This window comes from Arvicanthis niloticus, chromosome 18, assembly GCF_011762505.2.
Source record: "Arvicanthis niloticus isolate mArvNil1 chromosome 18, mArvNil1.pat.X, whole genome shotgun sequence".
NCBI lineage: Eukaryota > Metazoa > Chordata > Mammalia > Rodentia > Muridae > Arvicanthis > Arvicanthis niloticus.
This window is the reverse complement of record NC_047675.1, coordinates 21,618,470-21,630,686: the sequence shown is the minus strand read 5'-3', so window position 1 is coordinate 21,630,686 and position 12,217 is coordinate 21,618,470. Positions and strand designations below refer to the sequence as shown.

Genomic DNA, 12,217 nt, shown 5'->3' with positions numbered 1-12,217 from the left:
GACCCACTTCACAGCAGAGGCAGGGGAGGACAGGGTGGAGGTGAGGTGGGGTGGGGTGGGGTAGGGTGGGGTGGGGTGGAGAGGGCGGGGATCTTCCTACTCAGCTCTTCCCACACATAACCCACCACTCCCAGTGACCCCTTTCTACAATCTCACCTGGAAGACCTTGGCAGCAGAAACAAGACAGGCCAAGGCAGAGGACAGGGTGGCCCCAAAGATGCCGGCTGTGATCAGGGGTGCAAAGGCAGACACCATGCTCATGGTCTGTGGGAATGTGAGGGTGCTGAACTAGAAACCGTACTGGGTGTCCCTGCCCCACAGCAGGCTGCGGTCCTGTCATCTCAGCCCCCCACAGTCTCCCCTACCTCTCTGGCCTTGGGGGTCCGGCAGCCAGGCCTACGTCTTATACCTGGTAGTAGTTGATGAGGCCATAGCGGCAGCTGTGCTGTTGGGAGCATTCTGTGAAGTTCCAGCCATAGCCACAGGCTAGCCCTTCGCAGTGGCCTGGGCCAGGAGTCATGGTGTCATTCACATCCCCAGAGGCATCTCTCACCACACAGGAGCCTGGAAGGAGGGAGGCGTGTTGAGGGGTGTGTGTGTGTGTCCTTTCTTCCCGCCTGTCCTTTGCGTTACTCTTTTCCCCATCTCCAAAGGCTGGCCACCTCTACAGAGGGTGAGACACTGTGGATAGGTCTGTTTATCATGTGACAGTGTTAATGATAGTAGCAGGTATGGAGGTATTTGGGGGTACCTGACAATCCGAGCAAGGCAATACTCTTATTTTTGTTGCAGCCCCCTTTTAACCCAAGGCAGGGAGAGCTGAAGAAATGTGTGCTATGTCCTTAAAGCAGAGACCTGACTCTTACACCCTGGTGCCCATGAGAAAGTTCGAGTCCCCTGGCCACCTGTGAACAGCTCGCCTCCAAGGCAAATGCTGGAAACAAGAGTACCCAGGGGTTCTGCCCCTCCGAGACCTGGGTTTCTTCTCTAGGTTGAAGCCAATGGCAGTGCCCAGATTAAATGTGATCATTAAACATTGTGCATGGTCTTCACACAGGTATCTGGAACCACAATGTCTTGGGGTATCAGAGGAGCCTGGTCTGGCCTCTCTCACCGTGAAGACGCCCTGTCACTGTAGAGGTGACAGGTGCCCCAGAAGCAGGGCTCAAGGGCAGCCCCACACTGCAGCCTCCTCCAGCCCTACTACAGGGGCAATCCACTTTTCTTGTTCTCTCCGTCTGTGCTGTGCTGGCTACTCACCGATGGTAGCTGAGATGGCAAGGTAGGAGATGGTGGTCCAGAAAATGGCCATGAGTGTTCCCTTGGGGATGGCTACAGCAGGATCCTGTGGGGGAGGACATGGCATTATCAGGTAGCCTATGGGACCACTTTGGGCCTCAGTGCCTTGGCAGAGGCCAGAATGAGCAGCAGACCCTGACCCTGGACCCTTAGAATCTGCCCAGCCGAAAGAAGAGGGTCCACTGCTAAGGACCTAAAAGATGGCCATCACCCTGGGGTCCCAGGGTTGAAACCAGTGAAGTGAGAGACTGATCAGCTCCATATCACACTCAGAGGACCCATGGTAAGCCTTACTGGGGATAGTGGGGTGAGGGAACCTGTGTCTGGCTCTCCACCTCAGACTCAGACAGCGGCAGCTGGCTACAGCTGGAAATGCAGCCAGACCCTCTTCACTAGTTCTATGTGTCACAGTAAATCACCGTTAACTGATTAATTTGTCTGGCTCTCCAGCAATAAAGAGACAGAAGACATTCCCCAAGCATTCTCCTACTCCAAGAAAGAAATTTTTCCCAACAGTACTGACGTCCATTTCCTGTGCCCTATGCCCATCCCCATAGATCATAGCCTCTTCCTTCTGGGTACTTTTTCTGAACACAATTTCCCGAGATATGGTCCATATGATTCTACCCAGCTAGTGAGGAACTGAGGGTAGCAGGATGTGAGGAGGATGGTTTTACAGAGCTTCCTGACCCACAGACCCACAGCCCCAGACTCCAGGAGCCGGTTCCTGAGCAGCCACACAGGCTGCTTTTCCACAGCAAGCTCAATTACTGCTCCATCCAGAGGCCCAGACCCCAACCCGGAGGAAGGCCAAGCCTGCCATGAGTTAACTGCAAACCTTCCAGTGCCCCGTGAGGCCCAGTAGACAGATCACAATGTACAAGGCAGGTTGACAGGCTGAAGAAAAATGACAGCAGGGCTCCTCGGGGAAAGGAGGCTGCAACCCTGGGGAGACCTGAATCTGCTGGGGTGTCTGTTAGGGGATCCCATGACCCTAGCCTTACTAGAGATACCCAATGACCTGAATTGCATCCAGTGAGGTCCTGGCCCCAATTCCAGAAGGCCATGGCCACCTGAGTATGGAGCTGTTGGGGCTTCTCACACCAAAGGACTTCCCAGGCCTCAGCTGTGGTCTTAACCCAATATCTACGGTGATGGGCATTCTTTGTCCTCCTCAATACACATCCACCCAGAACCTCAGAATGCGCCCTTATTTGAAAAGAGGTCCTTGGAAGTGTAAGTAGAGATGAGGTCATACTTGTAGGGAGTGGGGACTCCCTGAGTGACTGTGTCAAGGACTCCGAGGCCTTAGCCCCAAAGGAGTAACAAAGCCTTACCCTGGTGCAGCTCTAAAGGGATGACAAAGCTTTCTTTGGAAGTCTAAGTGAGTGCCTCGTGTGTACAAAGACCGTGTAGCATCTAAAGCTTCTTCCTCCTCTGGGATGCTTACAGACTGAGGATGCTCACCTACAGAGACCGCCTACCAAGACTGGTAACCTCTCCCCTGTGCTATACTTAATAAATACGCAGTGCAGAGATTCTGGGTTGCTGGTGGTAAGAGGTCTGCTCCATTGGAGGGCTGAACCTCCACCAGACTCCACTGTTCCTGTACATGTGTCTGTCCTTTCTTTGTTCCCTCACTGTCCTTAGTCAGGGGTCCCAGACCCAAGCACACAACAACACTGGATTAAAATGAGCCTCAGCTGATGACTGGTGCCATATTAGAAGAAGAAGGTGCATAGAGGTGTCATCCATCGGTAAAGTGACACAGGTTAAAATGACTGCCAGTTCAGGGCAGCATTGTCAGGACCCCACCCAGCTAGGACAAAGCTAGAAAGGACCCAGATTCAGACCTTTAGAGGGGCATAGGCATGTTGTCAACACCTTCACTGAAGTTTCCAGTCCCCTGAGCTGGGACATGTGTATTTTAAGGCCTCTGGTTTGTGGGGACTTTGCAGTCACAGGAAGAACACCTAACCCTCAGCTTTGCTTGCCATCCCTATCCTGGTCTGAGGTCTGGAGTCTGGCTAGCCAATTCAGTCCATCTCTTCTTAGCTGTGTGCTCTGGGAGGCCCTTCTACATCCCTGAGACTCAGTTTCCCCACCCAGTGTAAAAGCACTCACAAATGAGAAGTATGAATGAAAACCATGCCATACACTCCACTTCCCTGGCCAGCACAGTGTTACACAGGTGTGAGCAGCTGAGCTTAGATCTCCAGAACCCACACAGAGCTCGCCACAGTGGCTTGCATCTGTCATCTTAGGGCTCCCAAGGACTGATGGGAGGCAGGGCAGGAGAATCAGCCAGCTAGCCCAGTGTGTGCCAGAGTGGACAGCAAATAAGCCGTCTCAAACAAGGTGGAAGGAAAACTCCAGTACCCAAGGTCATTCCCTGAATTCTATTGCATGTACCTTGTATGTATATCCTTCAGCTTACACGTATGAACACACACACACACACACACACATCATATACACACAAACTATGTGAAGGTCTATAAAATGGAATCAGTGGTACAGCTCTGGGTAAAGCGTTTGTACAGTTCCTGATAACCTGAGTTTGGTCCCCAGATCCCATGCTGGAAAGAGGAAACAAATTCTTAGAAGTTATCCTCCGACCTCTGTACGCATGTTGTAGCATGTGCACATCTGCACCCATACATGCACACCACACACACATAGTAATCATTTTTCAAGCCATGAATAGTCTTAAGTGAGACCTCTCTCGTCTATAAACTTATACTGTGTGTGTGTGGCTTCTCACCGCTGTGTGGCGATGGTCAGCCTCTGACCCTCTCTGTGCTTGGCTTACTAGCATGGTGGCAACAGGGCAGAGACAGCCAGCTCCCTGCCCTCACATTCTCTGCTCTAAGTACTTGACAAGAATCAGCCCTTTGTCTACACCTGCTCTGTTACTCTGGCTTTAAAGCTGGGAAGCTGAGGCTTTCAGAGATTTCCCAGAGTCTCACAGTGAAGGCCTTGCTGCAGAACACAATCCCACTGGAAGGGCAGAGCCAAGCCCAAGAGCCAACTTAAGGCCTGAGGACAGAGGCCACTGCACCTGACTCTCAGATAGCTGCTGGCCCTAATGCTGGGCACTGGAGAGAGAAACTTACTGATGGTGATGGTTTGTATGTGCTTGGCCCAGGGAGTGGCATTATTAGAAGGTGTGGCCTTGTTGGAGTAGCTGTGTGTTCCTGCTTTGATGATAATGGACTGAATCTCTGAAGTAAGCCAGGCCCAATCAAATATTGTCCTTATAAGAGTTGCCTTGGTCATGGCATCTGTTCACAGCAGTAAAACCCAATCCAAGACAATGACATTGACAGTTAATGGGGTCTGAAGAGGGGTCAGGCTGAAGGCCTTCTGCCAGCTGCTCTCTTGGGAGAGTGTGGTAAGCAAGCATCTTGCTCTCCAGGCCTCATTAGAAAGTTCTGGCCTAGCCGGCTGAGCAGGATGCTTTCTCTCTTGTCTCTAGGAACATCTGGGTTTGCTCCTGGTTTGGCTTGGCAAAACCAGTGCCTCACAGAGCCCAGGCTGGCTCTGAACTCATTGTGTAGTACAGAATGATCTTCAACTTTCCTGATCCTCCTGTCTCAGCTTTATGAGGGCTGGGATTCCAAGGCAGCACCACAGTGCCCACCATGCCCACTATCATGACCACCATGCCATGCCCACTATCATGCCCACCATGTCCACTATCATGCCCACCATGCCCACTATCATGACCACCATGCCCACCATGCCCAATTCTTAATTCTGTGAGAAGCACAAGTGAGGAATGCCTTCAAGGGGAAGGGAGACTATAGTCAGAGTTCAACATAATACCATTTTTGGCCCACTGTCTGGCATACCTCCATCTCTTTGTCCCGCCTTACAAAGGCTCTAGGCCCACTCCCACCCAGGAACACACCATGGCGGATAGAAGGCCAGGCAGAGATGTTGCAGGAGGAATTTGAAAAAGGCACAGAACTTTGCAAAGTAACAACGGAACAGGGTGTACTAGATCTCTTAGACAAAGGCCTGTCGTGAGCAAATAAGTCTTCAGGGCAGAGTTGGGTGTCCTGGGAATGGTACCAGGGTTCCTGGATGCGAGTCCCCTGTGGTACCAGACAGCCTCTGCTTACCTTGAGGTCCCCGGAGATGTTGGCACCTGCCAGGATTCCTGTGGCCGAAGGGAAGAAGATGGAGAACATGCCAAAGAAGCTACCATCGTTGCCTCTCCAGTCGGGTACCAGGTTCTGAACAAAAATGTCTCCTGGAAAACCAATGCCTAAGTCAGAGCCACCCACAGGGCTTGGCTGTCTAACTGTGTGCCCAGTCAAACAGCAACGGGATGCCTGGAGGCCTGTGGCCATGGAAGGAGATCCCGGCCTCTTGTGCCCATTTAAGGAGTCAAATACGCAGACCAACTGTCCCCATCCACAGAGCCACTGCCGGGGCTCCTGACGTCACATACCGTGGTAGCTATAGAAGCCTTTGGAGGCTTTGTCCTCAGATGCTGGGATCAGTGTGCCCACCAGATAGTTGGCAAAAGAAACCATGATGACAAGAAAGAATAGTACCTGGGCCTGCAGTAAAGGACACGGGAGGTCAGATGGCCACTCCAGCCTCCAAGGGCCTTCATGGTCCCTCCCTCCATTAACCATGTGACTGTCTCCTCATCTCAGTCAGGCAGTGAGGAGTCAGGGACGTGACAGTGAACAAGTTGGCCTGAGACTAGAAACAGGAGCTATCTATGATGGGGTCAGGTCGGGGGCTACGTTAGCAAGGTTGTCTGGAGTAGTAATTCCCAGCAGCAGGTACTTCCGAGAGGAAGGTTGGTGAAGCACAGAACCACCTGGAGACTGAAGAGTCAGGAGGCCAGAGAACAACATGGAGAAGCAAGGCAGAAGCCCAGGCCTTTCCCAAGTCAAAGGCTCCCTTCTGATCCAGCCTGCTGGCTATAGCCCAGTGATTCTTTTGTTTCCTGATATGAAACCTCTGACATTGGGTTGAATGCAGGACTTAGTGGGGTTGAAGTGCACGTTTTCTTGCCTCTCTTTGCAGCTCTGTATGGCTACAAGGGCAGGTTCTGGCCAATGGGGTGTGAGCAGGAGTAACATGCACGACGTCTGCTTTAGACTAAAAGTATGGACACAGAATTCCTTTCTTTCACTCTTTCCTGTCTCCCTCTGCCTGGACCACAGATGTGATGACGGTGGCCATTGTGATCTAGGTCAATAAGGGCCACACTCAGGGATGGAAAGGTCACCAGAGCCAGGTGTTGGGGGCCGACTTTTAGCAGAAAGCCAGCTATCAGCTTTGCAGCCATCTTGAGCCATATACCCTGACATGAGACTTGGATTACAATAGCCTACAACAGCTGAGCACACTCCGATAATCTTGGTTTAGATACCTTGAGATTAAAGGTTCGTGAGATTAAAGGTGCGTGAGATTAAAGGTGTGTGAGATTAAAGGTGTGTGAGATTAAAGGTGTGTAACTTAAGAGTGTGATTTAGAAGTGTAGAGATCAGATTTAGAGACAAGACCTAAGGGCATGATTAAAGGTGTGACCAAAAGGCATGGCTTAGAAGTGAGACATATAAAGGCAGAGGCAGACGGTAGAGAATGAGACTCTTTAGATATATTCTTTAGGGAGACTCTTTGGGGAGTACAACTAGGAACTAGGAACTCAAGACTTGGGACTTAGACTAGGAAGAGAGACTGAAGAATAAACAGGATTGAATCACACTCTGTCTGGTCTCCATTCTTCGAGTTCGTTCTCACTCTCTCTCTTGCTGAACCCTGACCCTCGGACTGGAGCGGCAGCTTGGGCCGGGATACAGTGGCTGCCAAATGCAGGGCAGCCCGGGCCTCAACATTTTGCTAGGCCACAACATTTTTGGCTGCACAAAGTGAGGCTCCAGCTTGGGCCTCAACAGCCAGGCCCACCCTCTCTCTCCCAGCACATTCTTCTCACCTTGGACTCCCATTCCATCCCGGCCAGCGAGATGGCCAGCAGCACAGTGACCGTGACCACACCGATGATGCGGATGTCGTTGATGGGGTCCACGATGGGTGTGCCGTACTCCTGGGGGAAGCAGATCCGCTGTGTCTCCAGTCGTCCCCTCTGCTCCTCCAGACCCCCACCCCCACTTCACTTAGGGCATACCCCCAGAGGATACTTCACCCCTCCTGCAAAGAGCTATTGTGTGGGTGTGGACAGCATGGCCCAAAGGCAGCATGCACCCTAAAGGAGGTCTTGTGAGGGTGGTCTGTATGTAATAGACTTCTGTTGTCACTCAAAGGGACCAGACATTGTTTTGGTCACTGGTAGGTAAGATTAGGCAGGAGAAGGAAGGCCTGGTCCACTGTGAGGAGCAATGTGGGGAGGTTGTCTAGCTTTCTCTGCCCCATGCCCAGCCCCTCACCTGAAGTAAGTCCCGTACGGTCTCTGCAAAGCCCACAGTGTGCATGGCCACACCCACAGCATTGGCAAAGGCAAAGATGAGGCCAATGGAGCCACCCAGCTCTGGTCCCAGACTCCGGGAAATCAGGAAATAGGTGCCACCTAGCAGGCAGAGCAGGGGGCCAGAGAAGAAACAGTGTACTGCCAGAGGGGCAGGACCAAGGGCCACGGAGTGGGCAATGGAGACCACCTTGAGAGGTAGAGAGCCCCCACAAGTCCCCATCTGAAGCAAGGTGGGCATGATGGGGTACACCAGGGGTGGGAGGGTAGCTCAGAAAGCATAGAGTCCAGGTAAAGATGACTCCAGAACTCACCTGACTTGACCTTGCCATTGGTGGAGATGGCAGAGATGGAGAGGCCGGTGATGGATGTCACCATGACCGAAAGCAGGATGATGAGCCAAGTCAGCACTGTGTGGGGTGAATGGGAGCACCCCAAAACTCAATCAGCACACTTCTCAGGTCAGCCCCCTCAATCCCCATGTGACCTGAGTCCCTTTCTCTGAGCCTCAGTTTGTCACAATGGGTCTCAGCCAGAGACCAAGGTGCAGGCCTGTCACCCCAGCATTTGGGAGGTAGAGAGTTCAAGGCCAGCCTGGGCAATAGAGAGAGAAGCCCTGGGTCAAACCAGAAAGAGGGAGCTGGGCATGATGTCACATGTCTTTAATCCCAGCATTCACAAGGCAGAGGCAGGTGAATGTCTGTGAGTTCAAGGCCAGCCAATCTATAAAGCAAGCTCTAAAACAACTGAGTTTACATAGAGAGACAGAGGCCCTACTTCAAACAACAGCAATCCCTACCACAAAAAAATCCCTCAAATATAAAACTCACTAAAAATAAAGACTAGGGATGTAGCTCAATTGGGAGAGAGCTAGCCTAGCACAAGGCCTGGGTTTGAGTCCTAGTACCACATAATCCAGGCATGGTGAGACACACCTGTAATCCTAATAGCTAGAAATCCTGGTAGCTAACACTCTAAGGTCAACTTTGGTTGTTACATCGTGAGTTTGAGACCTGGGATATACGGGACTCTGTCTCAAGATGAAAACAAAAAGCCAGGGCTTCTGGGAGTTAAGGTACTCCGTGAAGTACTTGGCTTGCAAGCAGGAAGATTTGAGTTGGATCTCCACAGCCCACACAAAAGTCTAGGCAGGGTGGCATGCACTTGCAAGCCCAGCACTGGGGAGGCAGAGATCAGAAAATCCCTGGGGCTTGCTGACCTAATTAGTGAGATCTGGGCCAATGAAAGACCCATCTCAAAGGAGGCGGCTGGCTCCTGAGGTAGATACTTGAGGTTTTCTCTGGACTCTGCACATTCAAATACAAAGATGCGCATGAGTCTATGTGAACACACACACACACACACACACACACACACACACACACACATACACACACGTCTCCCCAGACTAAGTTGGTCTGTCTACCTTCCTCGGCAATCTGACTGATAGGAAGTTCATGTGCCAATGTGTGAATAGTTCCCAGGCATGGAAAGGACGACAGTCTCTTTGACAATAAAAAGAAAGCAATAGTTACCCTGCACTGAGCATCTCTAGGCAAAGAGATCTATCCCAAAGCCTATGCTGCTTTCCAGAGCCTTGCAAACTGTGCATCAGCTCTGTAGGCAGGCACTGTTATCAGACCCATTTTACCCACGAGGAAACCAAGGCTCAGAGAAGGTTAGGAACTCAAAGCTACCCAGCATATGAACCCTGGTCTTCTAGAATTCCAGTTCTGAGCACAAATGCTCTGTGATAGAAGTTGGCTCTCCGAGGTACCCTGACACCGCTGACTCTACATTCAACAGTCTCTTCCCCTCCACTCTCACCGTGGCTGCTGCCATCCGAGGGTGTGCTGGGGAGGTGCAGGCCTAGCCTGGAGTCTCTACAGCCCAAGGGGTTTGGACCAGAATGCAAGCTCATTGCTTTCCCTCCTCCTTGAGGTGGCACTCACCAATGCCTGCCTGTGCCGTAATCCAGGGGAGCCGCAGGTAGAGGATCACACCCCAGATGTTGAGCATGCATCGGATCTGGCAGGAGAGTGGAGTTAGCGGCTTCCTGAGGGCCAGAAGCTAAAGGCCAAAGCCTCATGTTCTTGTTCCCAGGTCTAGGGGACACCTGATGCTTCTTGTGCTCTCCCTCCCAGGGGATCATGCTACCCGGCTTGGGGGCGAAAGGGGAGGACAATTTTCATCCCACCTCCTCCCACTCTGCCAAGGAGGCTTGGGGAATGGCTTCAACCTTCCCATCATTCATCCTGTTCCAAGCCCAAGACCCTCTGTCTGCCAGGTCCCAGCCATTGGCTTGGGAAGCTATTGTCCCTGGGCATAGTATTCTGGAAGCATCAGCAAAAGCCAGCTGAAGCCAGTACCCCACATAGAGCAGAAATCAAAGCTCAGGTTGCTTCCATATTAAAGGCATTGGAGCTGAAATTCCGAGTTGGGGGGTCTGATATGGCCTTTGGCCCTGCCAACTACTAGGGCCAGGTAGGGACATGTGACCTTGATACTCCTGAGATTTCCCGGGCTCTCGTCTGCTGAGATGAAAATCAGGGTGTGCCTGGTTCTGGACAACACAGATCAGGGCTTGTTCCAACTCTGATTGTGAAGCCCTGGGAGATGTAAGTGGTAGTTCTGCTTTCTCCTGCTCCCCATCCCATCATCTTTGTAGAATCCGATATTGTCTTTCAAAGTCAAAGGCACTTGACTCTTTACTACCCGAAGGCTTACTACAGGGAACACTCCTATGTCAGTAGGCTGTAGCATGGTGTGAGAGCAGAGGTGAGGAATTGTAGATTCGTATGTTAGTCCTGCCCTCTAGTGGCCATATGCGGAATTTCTCCTAATAATCCCCTAGCAGGTGTTGATCCAAGAATTTTCACACCTAACAACTATTTTAATGCTCAGTATTACAGGTGAGGAAACCGAGGCAGGGGGTGGCTAAGTAACTTTCCTAAGGCTACAACATTAGTGAGTAGCTAAGCAGAGCTCTTCCCAGGACTGGGTCTTGGCCAAGAGCACACAAGAAGTTTGGGAAGCCTACACCAAATACAATTAATTGGAGGTCACTGCTGATGGGGAAACCGAGGCCAAAACTAAGCCCAAGGTCTAAACTGCTCCCTAGAGCCTGAGAGTCAAAGCTGAGGATGAATGGGGCTCTAACCCCCGCCCTGTCTAAACATCAAGCCCCAGTCCACAGCTGCTCACCATCACACCCTTGACCCAGCCGAAGCGCACAGGTTCTCCAGGGCTCTTCTCATTGTTGGTACCTGTCTCGTCTTCCACAAGTCCATCAGTCAGCTCATGGCCTGGCCGTACATCAAAGGCCAGGGCATGCAGGTGGCTACCTTCCTGCTGGGGGGCCCAGAGACCAATAGGAGTCAGGGATTGGGGTTTTGGGGCCGGGTGTCTGTATTCAAACAAGGGGTCTTGTTTGGCCCCTTCAGAGGGTAGCTTTGAAACACGGAAGAGTGTTAGAGCTTAAGAAAGTTCCAGATCCGGAACCATCCAACTGTCGGTGAAACCATAAGATGACAGGGATTGGATCCTCCAGCCTCCCAGACAGTAAGCCAGTGAGCTGATATTTGAGAGGGCCCACCTTGCTCCCTCCCTCTCGAAGTTTCTCTCAGCGGTGCGAACCTGCGTTTGCATGAGCAGCTAAGTTATGCTATCTTTGTGCTGCCTGGACAATATGGACTATGTGTGCTCCCGAGCTTCATGGCACCTCTATGTACTATTTCATTTGGGTATCTTGATCCTTGAGAAAGATGCCCAGTCATCTTCACAACACAGATGACAGAACATGTTGGGCAATCATGCCAAAGTCACACAGCCAGGAAGTGGCCAGTCTTTGAATGGCTGCTTACCTTGAGGAACGAATGCAGGTCAGCCAGGGTGGGCCGCACCTTCCGGGGCTCACCGGGCAGAGCACTGTTAGCGTAGTGCTCATAGGCGGGCACTACGTCTATAGTGTTGTAACCAAAGGTGCGCATGTGCAAGGTGCTGCCGTGTGTCAAGTGGCTGGGCTGGCTGCTGTCACAGGCAGCTGGTGGGGGCTCATCACCTCCCAGCAGTGTGCTGATGGTGAAACGCCCACTGCACAGAGCATCGCCAGGCATCTCTGTCACAGGTAGCTCTGCCATTATGGCTCTGGGTATCAAAGGAGGGGACAGAGTGGGCAAGGGGACTGAGGGTGGCTTTATAGGTTGGGGAGCAGCTGGGAGAAGGCGGGAGCTTGGTCCAGACCGCCCAGGCAAGTGAGCAGGGTCTCTGCCAGTGTGGGAGGCGGAGCTTAGCAACTGCTTTCCTGCCCTCATTTATCTGATCATTGACAAGGGACCACTTTGGAGAAGGAGGGCTGGGCTAGAGCCCGGAGCCACATTCCTGAGTCCTGCGGTCTCCCTTCTAAGCCTAGGGTAGCTGAGATTCTGCAGCTAGGACCTAGGAAGCAGCAGACATGAGAAAGGACCC

The 12,217-nt window shown here is 52.0% G+C and overlaps 1 protein-coding gene across 3 annotated transcripts in view; it reads right to left on the bottom strand.

The window, feature by feature from the left end:
* The window catches only part of Slc12a3 (solute carrier family 12 member 3), a 39,095-nt gene extending 27,188 nt beyond the window's left edge, over positions 1 to 11,907 (bottom strand). For 2 of the 3 annotated variants that reach the window (XM_034522547.2, XM_076915653.1), the window contains exons 1-11: positions 11,614 to 11,907; positions 10,955 to 11,101; positions 9,703 to 9,778; positions 8,065 to 8,160; positions 7,713 to 7,852; positions 7,262 to 7,372; positions 5,759 to 5,870; positions 5,427 to 5,557; positions 1,261 to 1,345; positions 410 to 564; positions 157 to 264 (exon numbers count right to left, since the gene is read on the bottom strand). In XM_034522547.2, the coding sequence (XP_034378438.1) occupies positions 157 to 264; positions 410 to 564; positions 1,261 to 1,345; positions 5,427 to 5,557; positions 5,759 to 5,870; positions 7,262 to 7,372; positions 7,713 to 7,852; positions 8,065 to 8,160; positions 9,703 to 9,778; positions 10,955 to 11,101; positions 11,614 to 11,889 (1,437 nt within the window). In that variant the 5' untranslated portion in view covers positions 11,890 to 11,907. The remainder of the gene's footprint in view (positions 1 to 156; positions 265 to 409; positions 565 to 1,260; positions 1,346 to 5,426; positions 5,558 to 5,758; positions 5,871 to 7,261; positions 7,373 to 7,712; positions 7,853 to 8,064; positions 8,161 to 9,702; positions 9,779 to 10,954; positions 11,102 to 11,613) is intronic. The other variant, XM_034522548.2, reaches the window with a different exon arrangement.
* Positions 11,908 to 12,217: the final 310 nt, after the last annotated feature.